Source organism: Mya arenaria, chromosome 3 (assembly GCF_026914265.1).
Source record: "Mya arenaria isolate MELC-2E11 chromosome 3, ASM2691426v1".
NCBI lineage: Eukaryota > Metazoa > Mollusca > Bivalvia > Myida > Myidae > Mya > Mya arenaria.
In genome coordinates, this window is record NC_069124.1 from 28,434,211 (window position 1) to 28,455,222 (window position 21,012).

General features: G+C 35.8%; 1 protein-coding gene across 3 annotated transcripts; it reads right to left on the bottom strand.

Annotated features, from left to right (window-relative positions):
- Positions 1 to 1,688: 1,688 nt before the first annotated feature.
- Positions 1,689 to 18,145, bottom strand: LOC128227694 (interferon-inducible GTPase 1-like). 3 transcript variants are annotated; one of them, XM_052938463.1, is made up of 7 exons: positions 17,687 to 18,140; positions 15,037 to 15,139; positions 13,418 to 13,462; positions 12,514 to 12,558; positions 9,530 to 9,574; positions 2,817 to 2,857; positions 1,689 to 2,465 (listed from the first exon to the last, which is right to left on the bottom strand). In XM_052938463.1, exons 1-7 carry the CDS (start codon positions 17,735 to 17,737, stop codon positions 1,755 to 1,757), a joined length of 1,041 nt encoding a protein of 346 aa, XP_052794423.1. In that variant the 5' UTR covers positions 17,738 to 18,140; the 3' UTR covers positions 1,689 to 1,754. The 3 variants fall into 3 exon arrangements, with proteins under 3 accessions (XP_052794423.1, XP_052794421.1, XP_052794422.1); XM_052938461.1 differs by lacking the exons at positions 1,689 to 2,465; positions 2,817 to 2,857 and adding exons at positions 5,645 to 6,945; positions 7,329 to 7,366 and having other exon boundaries at positions 17,687 to 18,143; XM_052938462.1 differs by lacking the exons at positions 1,689 to 2,465; positions 2,817 to 2,857; positions 9,530 to 9,574 and adding exons at positions 5,645 to 6,945; positions 7,329 to 7,366 and having other exon boundaries at positions 17,687 to 18,145.
- Between the last annotated feature and the right edge of the window lie 2,867 nt (positions 18,146 to 21,012).

Sequence of the window (21,012 nt, forward strand, 5' to 3'; positions counted from 1 at the left end):
CCATGAAAAACCCTACCAAGTTAAACAAATTATTTACATTTCTGTCTTTCAATTGTATTCAGTGTAAGAAACATCTGGACTTGACTTCACTGTCTATGTTATGGATATTGGGCGCAAAAGTAAATGCTATCTGTTGAACATTTTTACAGTGTCGTGGTACATTTAATATGTTCTTAAACCCGTTTCTAAAATATTCCAATTAATGCAAGTTATAACCTTATTTTGTCGACTTAATGATGACGTTCAAATGCAACGTGTAGGTATAACGTTGCATTATATATGCAAATATTATGGACGATAGCATGAACTTATTGTGAACAATGATCAGTTTTGCAAAGAAAAATGCTATCTAGGTCCGGTATTATAAAATAAATTCAATTTTATTACCTATTAACTATGGTATTATCGTCCATGCATACAATTCACGTTAGTCAGTTGTATATAGTTAATTAATATCGGACAATATTGACGGTTGGACACACACGGTTAAGGTGAAGGAGGGCGCATGCCTCTTTCGGTCGGGTCCCGTCGCTCAACAACACCAATGACTCGTAGCTAGTTATTCAACATCTAAAACGATGAAGACATGCGGTCGAAGCTCCAAAAGACCTACGCACTAATCGTTTTTAAACATTTCTGCGATCTCAGCGTACCGACACAGAGTGATTTTGTCAGTTCAATACTGTTCCGGTTTATGATGCTATTACTGTATTAATGAACATTTTGAAAACAAATCCGTTTAGTTTATTCGTTGTATAAACGATATTTTTATTCATAAACTTTTTCAAAATATACCGATTTATTTCTCGTAAAAACCTATGTAGAGGATCTATTCCAGGTATCGTTAAACTTCTAAAGAGGTAACAATTGTTCAGCCAGACATATGGGCCTTGTTAAACAAGCGTGTATTATTTCTGGCAAACTTGTGTGCAATGTTTCATTTAAATATCTTGTGCGGAATTTCAGTTAAGGCCAAGGTTAGTATTTTGCACGACAACGACGCCTTCAATGACACACTAAAAGTGACAGCACTTCGACCTTCTTTCGAAAAACAGACGAGCTCACGGAATGCTTATAGCCACATCTTCCACTCATGGAATTCTTAAAGCGACGTCGGAGAATCACATTAGTGATCATTTATTGCAAACGCTCATTAAATGTCCATAGCTCGGTGAAGGGACGAGAGCTGGGAATCATTTCAACAGGCGTATATCCCAGCATAAGCAGTTATTTCCTGACAGATCCATACATATTACATGGCTGTTGAAGAAGTAGTTAATAGGTATAAGGAAATGACGGCCGGACTGATGAACGGATGAATAACGTCTATATAATAATATATCTGACTCGTTTAATACGCTAATGAAATTGAGTCTCTATATACTCACACAAATACGATAGCAGGTCTTACTACAATTCACAAGACACGTTTCTTCTTCATTCACCATTCAAGCCCTATATCAGCTTACCCACAAACATGATTAACACCCTCATAAGTTGCGTACAAGTCATGATTATAGGAAGCTCTTGTTTAACAGTCAGATTGTCTTCTTACATGGCTACTTCTTGATATTTTAATGAGCGTGTTAATTCGTTTCGCAGACCATTTTGGGGCAGTTTGACAGAACAACATCAAACTGCAATTCTGATTTGTCTTTTTCAATGGGGTAGAAATATCAACAACAAAAAACTATTCGTGCTTTATATCCAACCAACAACACTTCATATTCTACTAACACCACTTGAAACAAGACCTATGTGCATAGAAGTTTTTGTCGCTTTAAAACGATTGCCTTGTTATTTAACGATCTCTTTAACCTACCAAAATCGTATTTCATTGTCTCGTAACTGTCTATAAAGAATTGTTCGTCAAGATAAATGCCATTTCTCTGCAAATGCTGTTTGGTTTCTTTTCTTATCTCCGATATAAGATGTACAGCATTGTGCGTTTTCGGGTGCGCTCGCTTGTCAGCAGTTATGTCAATGTCAATTTTTGTTCGCACAAAGTACAAGGGTGTGTTATAACCTTGAACCTTCCTGGCCAACCAAATGTCATTTTCCCTCAGACGATAACTGGTAATGAGAATGAATAAGTCATATCTACGCATATTCTCTTCCAGGTTAAAGGTGTCTTTTGAGAACGAAGGCAAACCTATGCCGGGTAATTCCCAACATGAAATGCGGACGTTCCAGGGTAAATGATGCGCATTGGTTTTCCGAAACGTTGAATAACAGCCAACGGCAGCAGCACCACAATCGTCACTTGTTAACCCCATCAAAGCATTAATAAATGCTGATTTACCAGCACCCGATTCGCCAACTATAGCTATGTCTACGACTTTATTTTTCCAAAGATTTAAGTAGGAATGAAATTTGTCTTCTAATCCATGCAAGAGATCTTGTTCAGACAACTGGGCGCTGCGTTTATTTAGATGCCGTGCTATCCAGTCCGTTCTCAAGAAGAACTGAAATATAAAAACATGTACCCAGTTAAACATTTACGTACGGCCAATTCATGCAAAAAGGGAAACCTTGTAAAAGAACATTATTTGAGGAGTTTGCACTGACAGATGGACGCGGATATGATAGCTACAGTAACTGTTGTTAGTCCCATTTTTTTTATCTAAACAATGCTATTAAACTATCTCAAGCTATAGAAAGTTTTCAGTCTTGTGTCAGTTAATTGTCATGTACTTGATCACATAAATGTATATGTAAGTAGGTTGAGCAGCATTGATGTTGTTTTTTTCAAAGTTAATCAAACCGTTTTTGTTTCAACATGTAATACAATGTAGACTTAAACCATAGACGATTACCTTAAACTCCGCATCGTTCTGAGTTGTCTGGAGACCGGTAGCTGAAAAAATGCATCGTGATAGCTAAACGGCACGAGTATGAACTATACATTAGGATAACTTGGCCTCATAAGGTTTTTCAATCTCTCCTCACGTCAACTATCAATCTACTTTATATTTAGAAGAGCTAATTGAGGTGAGGGCATAGCCTTGACATTGAGGTCATCGTCGAAGGAGTCGAAGTCGTGCAAAACATTAAAGTTGAAATTGATTAAGGTATTAACATAAAACAAAGATAGACTAAAACTACGAAAAGGTTGAGCTTTGACTTGTGCTTGAAATATGTACTTTTCACTTGTTTTTGAATGATGTACAAAAAAACAACTTGTATTCAGGAAGATACATAACTCGAATTTGAAATAATGCCTTAATGGGATTCTCGTCATAAATTTTCAGAAGGCACATACGCAGATTCCACATGTCGCAAGAAGCTTCTCGCCACAAAAAAATGACGAAAAACCCATCCCGTTATGTTTAATGAAATCAAATCAATTTGTCGAAAGAAAGACACCACGTTTTAAAAAATATGGTGTGTATTGGTATAGGTTCGATGCACCATAATGTTGTTTCCGCCGGAACGCGATGTTTTACCTCAACGGTTCGTGTCACCAACATTTAATATATTAAAGACTAAAGCTGTTATTTATAGGAAGAATCAGCTAATCAAAATAATGAAAAGTGTACAAAAAGTCATTTGTAATATGATGTTATATATTCTTCTACATAATTTTTTACAAACATAAAACAAAACTTAACCACAGTAGCGTCGTGGAACAAAGTCTAACCCTCGTCTCTTGCTTTGACTTCAGTCGATAAAGTGGACAAATTTGAAAAGTATGTGCGGGTTTACGTTTATAATTATAAAACATTTCTTTAGTTATTACTGCAACGAGAACGACGAAGCAGCCCACGACGACACCAAGGCTATGACAGTCCTCGATTTTTATGTTATAAAATCGAGCTGAAAGCAACCATAATGCACATATGTGTCGATCTTATGGTACTGGGCTTATCATTATTATTAAGCATTGAGCAAACGTAAATAGAGAAATATTGGTTTTTAACTAGCAGTCATTCATTTTAATCTATACACTTTACTCATACAAGAAATGTGAATAGTTGAAAAATCAATTAAATTGATATTTGGAATAAACAAGAGGGCCATGATGGCCCTAAATCGCTCACCTGAGGAAAATAGTTTAGCCTTTGTAATCAATATATCTTGATATTTGTTCTCAAAGAATATTGAAAAACATACTGGTCAAACATGTTGCCTGGATAATCACTGACAGGACTTGTCACAGTTGCCTGCACACTGACAGGACTTGTCACAGTTTCCTGCACATTGACAGGACTTGTCGATTGACTGCACACGGACAGGTTTTGTTCAGTTGCTACCCCACTGACAGGACTTGAAGACTGACTGCACACTGACAGAATTCAATTCTCATACCTGCACACTGACAGGACTTTGTTCAGTTGCCTGCACACTGACAGGACTTGATAATAGACTGCACACTGACAGCACTTGGTACAGATACCTGCACACGGACAGGACTGTTCAATTGCCTGCACACTGACAGGACTTTGTTCAATTGCCTGCACACTGACAGGACTTCGTTCAATTGCCTGCACACTGACAAAACTATGTTAAATTGCTTGCACACTGAAAGAACTTTTAGTATAGATACACAAACAACAAACAGTGCACCATCCAATAAAATCAATAATCTGCCTTCAGCTTTAAACATCAAAGAGATGTACACCATCATACTCTTTTATTGCTTCTTTCATCTAGGACAACATCACCATATTTCAAACATAATTAATCATTTTTTTCTGTATAAGGCTTATTCACTATCCACACAGAAGATAAGATTTGTAGCTACATGAATAATCTACATGAAGTTTACAATAATATACATGAAGTTCAATGGAAAAGTCTGATTATTAAATTTACCATTAAGTAAAAATAAAATTTCTTCGAAAGAATAAAGTGTATAATAATTGTTTTAATCTATGATCCTAAAAAAAGAACAATAATTACCTTAAAATGACTATGTTGCAGACTTAATAAAATTTAAAATCTATTCCCTTGTTACTAAAAATAGAAAGTAGTGGAATCTCCAACAAAAAGGGAAACCATATAGCAGGACTTGTTGCCCTTGCTTCAAGAGTAAACTTTACATAACTATCAGATTTTAACAAAATGTATTTATAATGAACTTGTAACCCACGGGGTGAGGCCAATTTTTCTCCAAGGGCTTAATTTGAATAAACATGGTAGATAACCAATCGACAATGTTACACACCAAATATTTAAGCACTAGGCCTAATAGAATTTGACAAAAAAGTTTGTAATTTTTCATTTAGGTTGCCAGGGCAACCAGAGTTCTGTATGGAATTCATTTCTTTGAACAATTTTGAAAAAGCACCAACCAAGGATCATTCCTATAAAGTTTCATTAAAATTGTCCAAGGGGTTTAGGAGATGATGATGATTATAACCAATTGTTGACATTTTCCTTTAGGTTGCCAGGGCAACCAGAGTTCTGCATGGAATTCATATCTTTGAACAATTTTGAAAAAGCACCAACCAAGGATCATTCCTTTGAAGTTTCATCAAAATTGTCCAAGCGGTTTAAGAGAAGAAGATGATTATAACCAATTGTTGACGCCGAACGACGGACGCAGAACGACGGACGACAGACGCCGGACACAGACCATCACAATAGCTCACCTTGAGCACTTTGTGCTTAGGTGAGCTAACAATAATATAATACAGAAGTCCATGAGTCATTTGCACTATATTTCAATAATTGCGTTAGAATGTCACTTTAACTGCAGGTACTCGGATTTGTCAACCAAGTCGACGGATCGACGGAGGAACTTGTTTTTTCAACAATCCAATTTTCAAACTCTTTGTTGACTTTGATAGCTTCTTCTTCGCACATATTTAGCAATCTGTTCAGTGTATAGGAACAAACAGGAAAGCTAGCCGCTGCAGACACTAAATGTCCGAAAATAGGGGCAGTCCATTTAAGCAAACTCTCTGTGGCTTCAGATACAGCAATTTCTGTGCATAACTTGAGGAAGCTATCCCTTGACGCTAAGAGAATGTGCGAAGTCATACCAAGTTGCTTGTACAACGAATCCACGGGCATGTCCATCTTCATTGCAAGCTGTTGCATCGTGTTCTTATCAGTGCCCAATTGTGACTTGTAAAAGTTCACCTCCTTCATGAGTATTCCGACTTCACAAGCTAATCCAACCCCCGGAATCGGCGCAAGCGAGCCAATAGATGCAAGCATTGCCTGATATTTTATTCGTGAACGAAGAGAAGCTACCTTTTCCTTTAGTATGTTCGCACCTGCTGCCGATATCGAAAATATCAATGATTGCTTATTGAGTGATGGTGCGTCGACAATGAGTCTTGTCATCATGGTTTGAAAGTCAAATTGTCTGGTTTCATAGTTGTCGATCAGGAAAACATTGTCTGGGCTAACATTTATTGATTTCAATTGTTCTGCTGTTTTGGTTCGAATTTCCTTGAGCAGTTTGACTCGATTATGTGAACGCGGGTGGGCTTTTTTGTCCGAGCTAACATCAACGTCTATTTTGGTTCTAACAAAATAAAAATGCTTTTCACGTTTCGTAATTTCTTTAACCAGCCATAGGTCATTTTCCTTAAACCGACATTGTGTAATCAATATAAAAAAGTGGAAACTCTCAAACTGCACAGCTTCAAGGTAAGTTTCCTTGGGAAAGTTTGGGGTTCCCACACCAGGAAGATCAGTAAACGATAATGTCTTCTTTCGTGGGTGTCGGAATTCTTTGCATTCTGTCGTGCACTCATTGCAACCTACCTTTGCCGCTGTAGGATCGTCCCCAGTTAGTTCAAGCATTGCGTTTATAAAGGAGGATTTGCCTGATCCCGATTCACCAATGATAGCAAACCTTGTCACTATATTTTGCCAAACGTTCAACTCTGAGCTGATCTTTTTCTGCAAAGCGGAAATCCCCCCAGTGAGCAGTGTTGTTTCATATTCTTTTTGCAGATCTTCTGTCATCTTAAGGTCTACGAAGGTCTCCTAAATATGTAAGAAACATTTAATATGAATTCTTAACGGCACGTTGCAGAGATGTATATGTAATTTACCTAGTTTCATAGAGCATTTGGCGCATTGGGACGTACATGTACTTGTACAAAGTTTTTCCCTTAAGATACGCCCCCACTTACGCAAACGCCTTTTTGCAAGCTTTGTGCTTTGTGAGCTGTATTCGATTAAGAATATTGTCGGCAACCCCTGTATTTAATACCTTTAACAATTTTTAGGAGTACGTAAATGTGTTTCTGGGGTATCCGACGATGTGTTATGACCTGTTAACGAAAACTAAAACAGTTACTTGAAACACTTTTGATGGTGTTTAGAATGATATTGTATAAATTTATAAAGCTGCAATATTAACATACCATTAGATCTTCATCAGAACCATTCACCACTGCATTCGCTAAAACAATAAAAACCACATGCGAGGAATTCCTATATTAATATTATATCCTTTTTGTGGAATACTTTTGTTTACATACTTAATAGTTTTACTTTCTAAAATTTGATATTTCATCCCCCGTAGAATGCACATTGCGAGGCTAACCTCGGCAATTGGTAGCATACCAAGTATAAACATCCAACAACAACCACTCAGTATGTTTCTTGCAACCACTAGAACACCGTTGCTCAGCCAATATGGTGCACCACTCGATAGCTTGATTAAAATAGAAAAACTCCATGTTTTCATAAAAATGGGACATGTTTCTTATGTGTCTGCAAATGTGGTTTTTGAAACATGTTCATAATATATACTGAATTATGCGTGATGTATTATATCTCGATTTGAAATATTTTGTTAAGAATGTGTTTCAGAATGGGCCTTACGTCGAAAGTTAACAGTTTTAACAGTTCAGCGAAAAATAGTTCTCCAAGGTCAATTGGTTTCTTGGACAGAAACATTTCATCTTTTTAGTAAAATTATTTAAGCGTTTTAGCTACTGAAAGGTTACTTTATGCAGGAAAATTATCTTAATAGTCCTACAATGTTATGGTTGGGATAAACAATGGCGACCAAAAAGCTGAATAACTCTAACAAATCGAAGAATCGAAGGGGAGTAAAGAAGAAGAAAAAAATCCCGCTCAACGTTGATTAAGTTTACTGAAATATTTGTCATAAAATGTCCGAGATAGATTGCATTCAGATGGAAGTCAGCCTTCAAAAGACAGATTTCACACGACACTAGGCAAATGTCGTAAACCAGTAAAATGTGTTCTTGTGGATTTCGGGTTTTGGTTTGAAAGGTTGTTGTTGGTCGCTTTCTTGGTTTTGTTTTCGTCGGGAAGCTGAATAACGCTAACAAATCGAAGACTGGAAGAGGAGTACAGTATTATAAAAAAATCCGCTCAACGCTGATAAAGTTTACTGAAATATTTGAAATAAAAGATCGATGCTTACAGATCGAGGTCAGTCTTAAAAAGACAAATTTCGCCCTAAATGTGTTCTTGTGGATATCGGGTTTTGGTTTGAAAGGGATCGGTTGTTTCTCAAAAGTGAATTATCCCTACAACCCGTGTCATACTGTCGCGAAATTCTCCTGGCATGCCGCGATATAACGCGCAACAACTCAGCAGATACTGTCGCACAGAACGCCACGAGTTATCTGGAAAACAGTTGACCAAAATGTGTTTGGGGGTATTGTACAACATCGCTACTATTTTAAGGCCATTCATACAAGTATGTTACGTCAAAATTATATTTGGAAATGTACGAGTGTTTTTGTATAGGGTTCATACAAGTTCATTGGTGCGGGTTTGTAGGATTTCAATCGGTAAGTTGAGACGTAATTACGTTAAGTGTACGACTTGATACAATATATTATTTGCATATTTACAAAACGAATTAAAATATTGCTACATGATTTCGGCCTTCGATATTAAGTATCCCCCATCATCATTCGTTGAAAATAAATGCTTAACATTGAAAAGCTTTCCTGTCTGAACTGGTGCGATACTCGGTTAACACGTTCGCAGTGTCGTAAGGATATTGAAATGACAGTCGAAGCCCGCTGACTCGAGCTCGTTGTGTCGCACAGATCCGCAATGGCGTAGAAGTAGCTTTTTGACGGCGAGATAATAACACACGGCGCAGTTGAATATAGGAGGGTATGGCAAGATGTTTGAGAAGTTGTCAACACTGAGAATTTTTAAACAGCTTAAGTTCTCGAAAGCCCATTCCGATTATATTTAACCACATTAGTTTGATTTTATGCGACATCTAGCCAAGCATTTCGACTACCTCACAACGGCAGGTGTATTCAATAAAATAATACCAAGTGCCATTGGACAATTGTCAACATAAGTTTTGAAGTATTACCGATATATTGCCGATATTCGCACGAGAGTCTGCCTAATAGTTGAAAAAGCACCAATGACCAAGTTCCAATGAATAATCCCCAAATATTTGATCTTAGTTGAATATACACAAACGTAGCTCACCTAATACTTATTCTGAAATTACACACCTAAATGCAATTTTGACACGGAAAGAGGTAAAACACTGACACTAGGATTAGTGTAGAATAAATTATTATTCATAAAACTATAATGCGAATATAAAACGTACCTTCATTTTCTGTCTGAATGGCTTTACAGACTGCTTGATTTCGACCTGAAAAGAAACCATGGCAATATTGAAGATAAGTGGAACATTTTCATCAACTGGTATGACATGGTTTAAGAATGGTTCAATTACATGAATTGACTCGGTAATAATAAATAAGCTTACCCGACACGGCATAAATATAAAAATTACCGAGATAATTCGAAACCAAATAATTAAATCTAGCATAAGATAGTTGATAATAAAACACCCTCCATATTATTAAATGCATTGATTTCAATAGGATTTGAACGTAATTCATAGATGATTCACACATCACGCACAAAAAGATTTTCTATATGGCTGATAAAGAATTGATAAATGGACTTTTTACAGTTCATATAGTTTTGTCTGATACTGGACGTAACAAACTACATTAAAAATCGACTTTGAAAATGTCTAACAAAGGATGCAGGCTACTAATTGGAAAAATAGATTTTGTTGCATCAGACTTAAATGATTCTACAAAGTGGCGTCAATACTCCTGATTCTACATATTGGCGTAAATGTTCTTGATTTTACAAAGTGGTGTCAGTATACTTGATTCTACATAGCTACGTCAGAATTCGTTATTCTACAGAGTAGTGTCAATATGGTGTCAATGTTGCATCAGTATTCTTGATTTTATATAGTAGGGTCAGTATTCTTGATTCAACGTCGCTGTGTAATTATTCTTGAAATAACTCACTGCCTTTATTATTATTGTTCATACATAGTGGCGTCATTATTCTTCATAATTCAAAGTTGCATCAGTATTCTTAATTCTTCACAGTGGCGTCATAATTGATTAAGTTACATAGTGGTGTCAGTATTCTTAATTCTTCACAGTGGCGTCATAATTGATTATGTTACATAGTGGTGTCAGTATTCTTAATTCTTCACAGTGGCGTCATAATTGATTATGTTACATAGTGGTGTCAGTATTCTTAACTCTACACCGTTGCGTCAGTATTCTTGATTCTACGTAGTTGCATTAGTATTCTTAATTCTAAATTATGGCGTCAGTTTTACACATTCTACACAATGGCGTCATACTCTATTATGTTACATAGTGGTGTCATTATTCTTAACTCTACACCGTTGCGTCAGTATTCTTGATTCTACGTAGTTGCATCAGTATTCTTAATTCTAAATTATGGCGTCAGTTTTACACATTCTACACAATGGCGTCATACTCTATTTTATTACATGCTTACCCTTGTTTTCCGTGTAATATACCCATTACGAATATTTTTATCTTACACATGTGTAAGATAACCTATCAGACATTTCGATTGGCCAGACTAATCACACGCAACCTAGATATCCCTCCGCATTGTTTGTAAACAAAATGGTTTAAATGCCAGCAAATACTTACCGTAATAATGAAGCTGTAAGACTTTCGGGAGAGAAATGGCTAACGAATCATAGTGCCAGAAAGCATCTTGTACACAAACTTTCTGATAACAATGTTCCGCCGACCAGATAATGCAGATTACTAGTCACAGAAATATCCAGTCAGTCAACAAATGTACAGCCACAATAGTGACAAACACCACAAGAACATTTCAAACATCTCCATCTTGACCAACACAAGCAATATGCAATCAATGCCATTTGCTTGCCAATTTAATCAGCTGTCGGTTACCGAAAACACAAATACGAATTCCGCAGCACAGACATCTCATTACACATACCATGGCGGCTAGAACATCATGTTCTCTGGAAACATGAAATTTCCTGGTGGAAATTAACTTTTTCAACAGCAACATCCATGCAGTACAGAGTAAGGCTTCGCCGTTATCATCTGCATGTTGTGAAACGCCATATACACCAAGAAAACGCTGCAAAATCATCGTAGAAAGCGACAGCGAATAACTTTTAAATCCGTGCACACAGAAAACTTGACAGACCGATGTAGGTCACATAAACCGCGTAAATGCATGTACTCTGAGTGTGACGTCATCAAATTGTGTACTTATTGGGATTTTTGGTTAAAATCGTTCGTTATTCATGTTGTTGGATATTTTACTACACGCTTTTGTATTTGTGACTTCTTAAGCGCTTTATCAGCTTTTAAAATTTGATAACTGCTAGTTACTTTTGTCATTTTAATTTGGAACTATTTATATGACGCATCGTTGACATTCTACTCTGAGTACTTTGGCTGTCAAACAATCGGTTCAGAAAATGGAACTGAATTGGTAATAAAACGCCGTTTTAAGCATGTGATAAAAAAGATCTGACACTTGTTGTCATTTAATTCAAGAATTTTATTAAACTCGTCCATGAAAGTTGTTAGTAAGCTCGCCAGAGGCTCGCTTACTAACAAATTTCATGAACTCGTTTAATAAAATCTTGTATTAAATGACAACTCGTGTCAGATCCTATATATGTTACATAGTGGTGTCATTATTCTTAACTCTACACCGTTGCGTCAGTATTCTTGATTCTACGTAGTTGCATCAGTATTCTTACTTCTAAATTATGGCGTCAGCTTTACACATTCTACACGATGGCGTCATACTCTATTATGTTACATAGTGGTGTCATTATTCTTAACTCTACACCGTTGCGTCAGTATTCTTGATTCTACGTAGTTGCATCAGTATTCTTAATTCTAAATTATGGCGTCAGTTTTACACATTCTACACAATGGCGTCATACTCTATTATGTTACATAGTGGTGTCATTATTCTTAACTCTACACCGTTGCGTCAGTATTCTTGATTCTACGTAGTTGCATCAGTATTCTTAATTCTAAATTATGGCGTCAGTTTTACACATTCTACACAATGGCGTCATACTCTATTATGTTACATAATGGTGTCAGTATTCTTAACTCTACACCGTTGCGTCAGTATTCTTGATTCTGCATTTTTGTGTCAGTATTATTGCAACAACCTTGCTCCATGGTTGCTAATACAAGCAGCATCACTTCTATTGTTATTGTATATTATAACACGTACCTTCGTTGTCTGTCTGAACGGCTTTAGTGACTGCTTGATTTTGACCTGAAAGGTAAACTCTCCTCAATGCATATGATGAAGATGTACAAAGACAAGAGTCTGAAGATTATTTGCCTTATTTTGAAGGTTTATGATTAAGTATTATTACGCACACGACGTCTACCCATTATAAAATAGTAAGTAACACAAATCGTATCCAAAACTTTGAGCACAGGAATCAAGACAAGACAAACGAGAATAAAATATTGTCCCGATAAACCGTATTTGAAAATTATATATTTAAGAATTCCACCAAACTAGTATTTCTACGACTGATAACATTGTGGCAAAACTGTGCCCTGTAGTTGAGAAGATATCAATTTAATATGAGTCACACTTAAGAGTAAGTGTCCATTTATTAAAGCTGTTTAATTTATTGTCATTCGTCAAATCAGCGATAGATCGATGAACACTACAGATGTAATTATTTTCTTTCATTAAAACGATTCTGTTCTAGAAAAATCGTATGCATATGCATTAAAATAGGGACCATGACAAGGCGGATAAAATACGACTTACTTGTACGACATGGTTTTGCGAAGAGCTTGTTGAATCATGATACCTTAACGACAATACACTTGACACAACATATCACTTCTGGTTACACTGGGCATACGGCTAGTTTCGAACCCGCCATATATTGTAGCAAAGGTCAAGACAATGTTACGGAGAGTTCTAACGTTTACAATGAAGTTTGCTAAGTACGTCTTCCAAGACAAAGATCCTCTCCGAAACGAAAAATAATAGTATACATGATCAAAAAAGGCGTCTTTAATTTATGTATTAAGCTAGCTTTTTGTCATACACGATGTGCACTGCTAATGTGCCCTGTGCGCAACAAAAAAAATAACTGCCATGAAAATACCTGTGTTGTCTGTCTGGACATCTTGAGTCATAAATGATTTCTGAGCTGTAACAAGAACAAACTTATTAATATTCGTCTTAACAAGACTGTGATATAACGGTTGTTGTACATTTGTTATTATTATTCAAGAATGCCAACGCAATTAGCCATGCACATTTACAAACTTTACAAATATTTGTGATGAGCATTCTATTTTTTTTATCGGAATCTTAATTTCAATCGGTAATGAAATGGTATGCATGTATCAATTTACCAGTTATTGTTACTTTATTTTGGGGTCTTACTTTAGAAACAACTAGAGCTATCACTGAAGGCGATTAATACCCCCGAACACCGCCGTTCATAATGATTTATCATTGTATGAAGTTTTATGAAATTCCATCTAGTAGTTTTCAAGTTACTGTACTGACAAAAGTTTGACAAAAAAAAACACACAGAAAAAGGCAATAACTCTGTAATTTGCTTAAATAGTGTAATGATTCATGTACACTGAACTCCTTCTCATTGTGCTGTACCATTGTATAAAGTTTTATTACATTCTATCCGGTAGTTTTCAAGTAATGCTCAGGACAAGAAAAAAGTAACAAGGGCAATAACTCTGTAATTGGATTGGGGTTCCAGTACACTGCACTTCCTCTCATTATGATCTATCACTGTATGAAGTTTTATTAAATTCCATCCAATAGTTTTCAAGTTATGCTCCGGACAAGAAAAAGTAACAAAGGGCAGTAACTCAGTAATTAGCTAAAATAGAATTGCGGTTCCTGTACACTGCACATCCTCTCATTATGATCTATCACTGTATGAAGTTTTTTATTAAATTCCATCTAATAGTTTTCAAGTCATGCTCCGGACAAGAAAAAGTAACAAAAGGCAGTAACTCTGTAATTAGCTAAAATAGAATTGCGGTTCCTGTACACTGCACTTATTCTCATTATAATCTATCACTGTATGAAGTTTTATCAAATTCCATCCAATAGTTTTCAAGTTATGCTCCGGACAAGAAAAAAGTAATAAAGGGCAGTAACTCTGTAACTGGATGAACTAGAGTTATGGTTCTTGTGCACTGCATTTCCTCTAATTGTGCTTTACCATTGTATTAAGTTTTAATAAATTCCATCTAGTAGTTTGCAAGTTAATGTCTGGAAAAATATTTGACAGCAAAAAAAAACAACAAATAAAGGGCAATAACTCAGTAATTAGCTAAAGTAGAGTTATGGTTCTTGAACTCTGCACTTCCTCTCATTGTGCATTACCATTGTATGAAGTTCCAATGAATTCCATCCAGTACTTTTCAAGTTATACTCCGGACAAACAAAAGTAACAAAGGGCAATAACTCAGTAATAAGCAAGCATATAGTTATGGTTATTGTACACTGCACTTCCTCTCATTATGTTCTATCATTGTATGAAGTTTAATCTAATTCCATCCAGTAGATTTTAAGTTATGCTCCGGACAAGGTAAATTGCAACGGACCGACCGACAAACCGACAAACCGACGGACCGACCGACCGACCGACCACAGGGTGACTCCAATATACCCCCTTCAAACTTCGTTTGTCGGGGGTATAGATATGGCTTTCTTTGTGTACTACGTGATCTAAGTGACGTATTCTACCTGGCCTTGGTGCCTCTTTAACATCGTTGTTCTTCCTTAGCCAAACGAACAAAACCAACCCGATCATTCCAATAGTAAGTGTCAGTTGTATCCACTCGAACATCTGAAATATATGTTAGGCGAGGTCGTATCAAATACTTCAAAGTCGCCGTCGTGGAAACGCTGAGTTAATTTGTAATATATGTCCGCAAACGACTATCTTCCTCTTACCGTAATATAGTGCAACCTTTAGATACCTTAAGCTCCCTTCCGATTTAATTGTAATGATAACAATTGGAATTTACACCGGCAACTTGCCATTATTAGACGCGGTCTGTAGCCTGTAAACATGTCTTCAATGTCCAACTGACAAGGCTCTATACATAAATGTTTAGATTATGAGAAAGGTGAAACCTTAAAATAAAACATTTCTGTCAATTTTCCTTAACCAACAGTGTAAAGGAATCGTTTTATTCCAGTGAATAGTTAAAACACCGATATAAAATACGTTTCTGTAAAAAATGTTAGCAAGAATACTTTGACGAGAAACAAACAAATTTATTCGATGCCTTTTTATTAAGACTGGTCGCTGGTCAAACGTAGTGGTTATTTCATTTCCCTTTCTTCACTGTGCTTGAAAATCGCTATATCTTTACGCGCCTTCCTGTCATTAGTTTAAATGGTAAGAAACACAGGTTACAGCTCTCAAGCGTACCGCAATGCTCAGATTACTGAAATAGGCAGACATTTATTAACTCAAAGACTTTGTTCTTTATCAGTATGGAACATTTTCAACATATATAATAAATTGTCCCGCATACATTGCATGCAAACGGACTTATTGGATTGCATTCGAGTTGTGGAAAATACATGTTTTATTGTGTGTTTTTTAATCTTTAATGCTCTTTCTTAATTGCGCTCTCATCATTTAACATGTGTACATGTTGCATCAATCAATGTCAACTCTGCGTATTCCAAGCACTTATTAGAACATTGAAAATTAAGTCTACCCTCATGTGCATTGTGAAAAAAACTATTTATTCACACATAAACCTTTTCAGCCGCCTCTTTTAACTAATAAACCATATATACTTAAAATGATGAAACTTACGATAAAATGTTTTCCTTTTATTATCAAATGAAAACCACAATCAAATAGAACAAACTCCGGTTATCACTTGCTTTATAGATAAAAAGTTGATATTGTATTATCTGCGTTGCCTACTTATAGTAGATTCACCATTTTTGAAAATGTTAAGACTAATATTCCCCTTAAGATCTCGTGTTTAAATCAATGATCAATTAAATTATCTTATTCATACTTATATAATCTTATAAAGTGTGCATTCTATCACTTATGAGTGTAAGTAGAACGGAAGGAACCATTTTAAGCCCTACTCTCGTTTGAATTCATTTCAATATGTCATATATTACAATAGTATGAACAACCTATTTTCGACCACAACCTATTTTCGACCGCCTCCTGAAAATGGGTAAAGCACTTCTATTTTGCGTCACTTCCGGTAAAAATAAGCTCCAATTGTTAACCATAGGAGTTAAACTGTCAGAAAACTTCATTTGAAAAAGAATTGGAATGCTAGTGTTAAAAAAAATAAGTTATACTTGAAACAACACCAATTTGTCATTTTGAATTAATGCCAAATTAGACCCTTCGTTTAATATGATTTCACATGTAAAATACTTCTTAAAAATCGTGTTGTTTTTGTTTGTCAGATCTAACATATCTACCAAAGCCAAAAACCTACACCCTATTGTTTTCTAAGTATAGTGCACAACATTAAAAGCGCATCAAAATATGGTATGTTGCTTATTCTAAAATTAATGAAATTTATCTACAAGTAACTATATTGAATTGCATTTGGGCGCTCAGTTACCATAAAATTATACATATTGCAGCCTAGGCAGGTTATATGAGGCTCATTTTGAGTTGGACCAGTGATAACAGGGTTCATGATGGATGAATTTTTCATTTTGTACCCATGTGAAAGCCATTAAAAGGGATGATGCATGCCTTTGCCTCTCTTGTGGTGATAAGTAACTAAAAAGTGACTGTATGGCAAATATGTAAATATCTAATTCCTTTTTAAAAAAATAAAATACATAAAACAGTTTAAACAAGTTATACAAATTAAAATAAAAAAAAATATTGTGCACAAACTTTTGTTGCGAAGTATAGTTAAAGGTCATGGTCGAAAGCATGTTGTATCTAGGTCAAATACAACATGTGACAGCCGCCATTTTGGATTCAAAATGTAAACATACGATTGAAACAGATTATATTTTTTTGTTTTTTGAAAGATGAATGATTGCTTTAAATGGTACACACAAACATTTATTTTTTATTAACACTTAGTTATGATTAAAATGTAAATAATCCTTAGGCGATCGAAAACCCGTTATCCTGGATATATCTTCAAAACAATATGTCGGTGAAACACATTGACGACTTGTATATTAATCTCTTAAGCTCCTGAGATGTTTATGGTTTGGCCCAATACATTTCAAGCAGACTCTTTTACATGCCCTCAATCTACAAAGCTCAGTGGCAAAGTAGCATCCCGATGTTTGCATGAACTTATATCCAGCTAAACATACGATCAATCACGATATTTAATACAATCATAGAAACACACATACAAAACGAACTTACGTTTGACTCGTTGTTTTTTCCCACACAATTTTGATAAGAACATAAATCCATCAGATGCTTGCCTTACACATACAGTTGTGTCAATGTAAATGTTGAATGCTTATCAATGTTTATCAGGTGTACGTGTAAGTCCATGCATCATTTCCCGACCATCTTTGTAATCCGTTTTCGAAAAATCTACTTTCGTTTTAGATATCTATTTCAAGCGTTGTTTACCAAATAGCTAACAGTATACTCAGTCAGAAAAGAAGCGAGGCCTAGAAAAGTTTACACTTTATTTCTTCTCTCTTTGACACATTTAAGATATATCTTTTAAATTTAATGTTTAACAACCATTAAGATAAAATTTCATAACATTATTAGAAAATATCAATCAATATTGGCAGATTATTTGCTACTGTAACAACGATTATAATGCGAAAACTCAATTCACAAGGAATCAGTATCTGGTATGTCCACCATGTGCGTCACTAACTGCAATACAGCGACGTCGCATCGAGCGGATCTGGCCCTAATTTCTCGAAACTTATTAAGCTAAACAGGCTTAAGTCGCTTATTTCAATTAGCCAAAATACATACTAATAATGGATTTTAATAAATGAAAAATGGTTTCTTCTAATTAGCATACAGATTTTTCTTATATAATTTATAAAAACTCTTAAAGAAGTAAATATAATGCATATTATAGAAAAACAAAAATAGTGAGTTTAGCTTAATCCTGTTATAAGGGACTTAAGAAGTTTCGAAAAATTGGGGCCAGGGTCTTAATCGTCTCCTGTGGTATCGCTGCCCACTTTTCGAGCATAAAACGTGCAAGCTCATCAGCGTTTTGAGAATTACACCGTCGAACACAGCATTACAAGACATCCCATAAATGCTCGATTGGAGACAGTTCAGGTGAGAATGCAGGCCATGGAAGAACTTGGATATTTCTCTCCTGAAGATAGATGGTTTAAACTCGAGCGGTGTGGCACCTATCGTTGTCCTGTTGGAACATAGTGACGTTCGGATTGGCGTTGATGAATGGTGCAACAACTGGCTCCAATATCTCATTTCGATATCGTTGTCCCGTTAGCCTACCTTGCACTTCCACTAAATTGGTTCGAGAATGAAATGATATCCTAACCCTAACCCCAACCCTAACCCATGTTTGGTCCCCTAAATCAATCTCTCTGACGTACACATGCGTCCGAAAAACGTTCGTTGCGTCGTCTATAGCAACGTATGCGTCCATCAGCGTGATCCAAGCAAAACCGTGATTCGTCGCTAAATAACACGGTGTTCCACTGTGGTTGAATCCAACGGTGATGTTGGTGTACCCAATCCCGACGTTTACGTCGACGTTCGGCTGTATGGCACGGGCCGTTATGTGGGCGTCTAGCCTTTAGTCCTTGTACGGCAAGCCTATTTCTGACCGTTTGAGCACATATCCTGGTATTGGTACGTCCAGGTGTTATAGCTGCGGTGGTCGTTGCCGCCAAAAATCTGTTACGTAGATGTGACGTCCTAATATAGCGGTCATGCGCAGGGGTCGTTACTCGCAGCCTGCCAGTTCTATGGCGATAATTAACTGTGCCAAGTGTTCGATAACGACCTGCCAGACGAGATATTGTCACACGCGACACACAATAACGTGCAGCGACGTGCCCCCACCTGAAGCATACCAATAGCCCGATTACGTTCATCAGTAGACAAACTTGTTACGAAAGAAACCGTATAATAAATGTGTTTTCTTCAACTGTACTTCAACCCTTAATCAAATCATTATTCCCGTTAACTCGACATGTACCATGTACCTCGTACCCCGTGCAGCACGTGAAAATCTAAAGCTAGGTCGTTTACTTTAATGCTTCAATGAATTCAGCTAATCCCTACGAACTATTACAACTTAATTTTAGTTAATTTTTAAAGATATTTACTTATTTTTATAGAAATATTTGAAATATTAATACGGTATCGTTTCTTTTTGGGGTGAGTATATATAGATGTCGGACGGATAACACTAATATACGATAAACATAGATGTTAGTAATTATAAAAAAATAATAATAAGAGACTGATTATTACAATCAATCGCTATTTATAACATTCAATTCATATCATTTAGTTAGAGGCTAAACCATACCCATGTAGGAGAGTCATATTTCATCTGAGAGCTCTTTTGGCGTAATTGATGCATGTTTGTTTCTATCATATTAAAATGACAACAACATATCACTTTGATTTTATTTATTTTATTTATATTTATTTATTTATTTATTTATTTATTTATTTATTTATTTATTTATTTATTTATTTTTTTTGAGGGGGGAGCGGACCACCTCCATGTGTCCGCTTGCGATAACTCATTCGGAGCTCCTTGGCCATTTTTACCAAACACAACTTCGGATGTATGCCGGTTCATCAGTGGAAACAGTTCGTATTTTTTAAATTATATCATAATTTAAATGTAGTGTTTTAGAGTTGTATAAAGATTAAAGTGATTGCAAGTAAAGCGTATTATTGCAAACATAATTAAGATTTCAAAGAGTTAATTCATAAAGTTTAACTGCTAAATAAAATTGCTACGCGATCTACTTGCAGCGGACTTTGCATACCACTTTGGGGTATGTAAACCGTCCAAATACATCCAAGGTTGTTTTCGATAAAAATGGCCGAGGAGTTCCGAATGGTGACAACTAATACAGAATGATTGATAAAAGAAGATTCATGTACTTACACTTAATTATAATAACGATTTATATCACGTATACTCTACGGTATTTTATTGAAAGTCTTTTACACATGTAAGCACCTTTTTGTGTGCTATTACACTTTTTTCGGTGTTAAGTGGTATAAATTCGTTACGGCATGGGCTTTTCAACTTTATGAAGACAAATAGTCAAACAATTGGCAAAGGCTCTTAACGTCAATATAAATATATATTAAGGAGGAGTTGAAGTGAAAAACCATAATGAAATGCACAATTCTAACAGTATCTTACTTAATATTGATGCATTTTGATAATATCATTCAATATAAAAAAGCAAACTATTTCTGAAGAAAAAAATGCTTCGTTTTCACAACATATCATAATTAAGTGAGTCCATCTAATGTGGTGAAGGGGGTTCACGACATTGAAATATTATGAACGACCACGTGTAAAATGATACGTTATGGCTGAAATATGTTTCATTTTGCACGTATTGGTTAATGTTGGGACATGTTAGTTTGTGCTCTCGTAAACCGGTTTAAACTTGAAGTGAGATCTTACTTACCATTTACTGACCGTACAATGGCAATTACTCCTATATATACTCACTGCTTTATTATTTTCATGTGTGTTA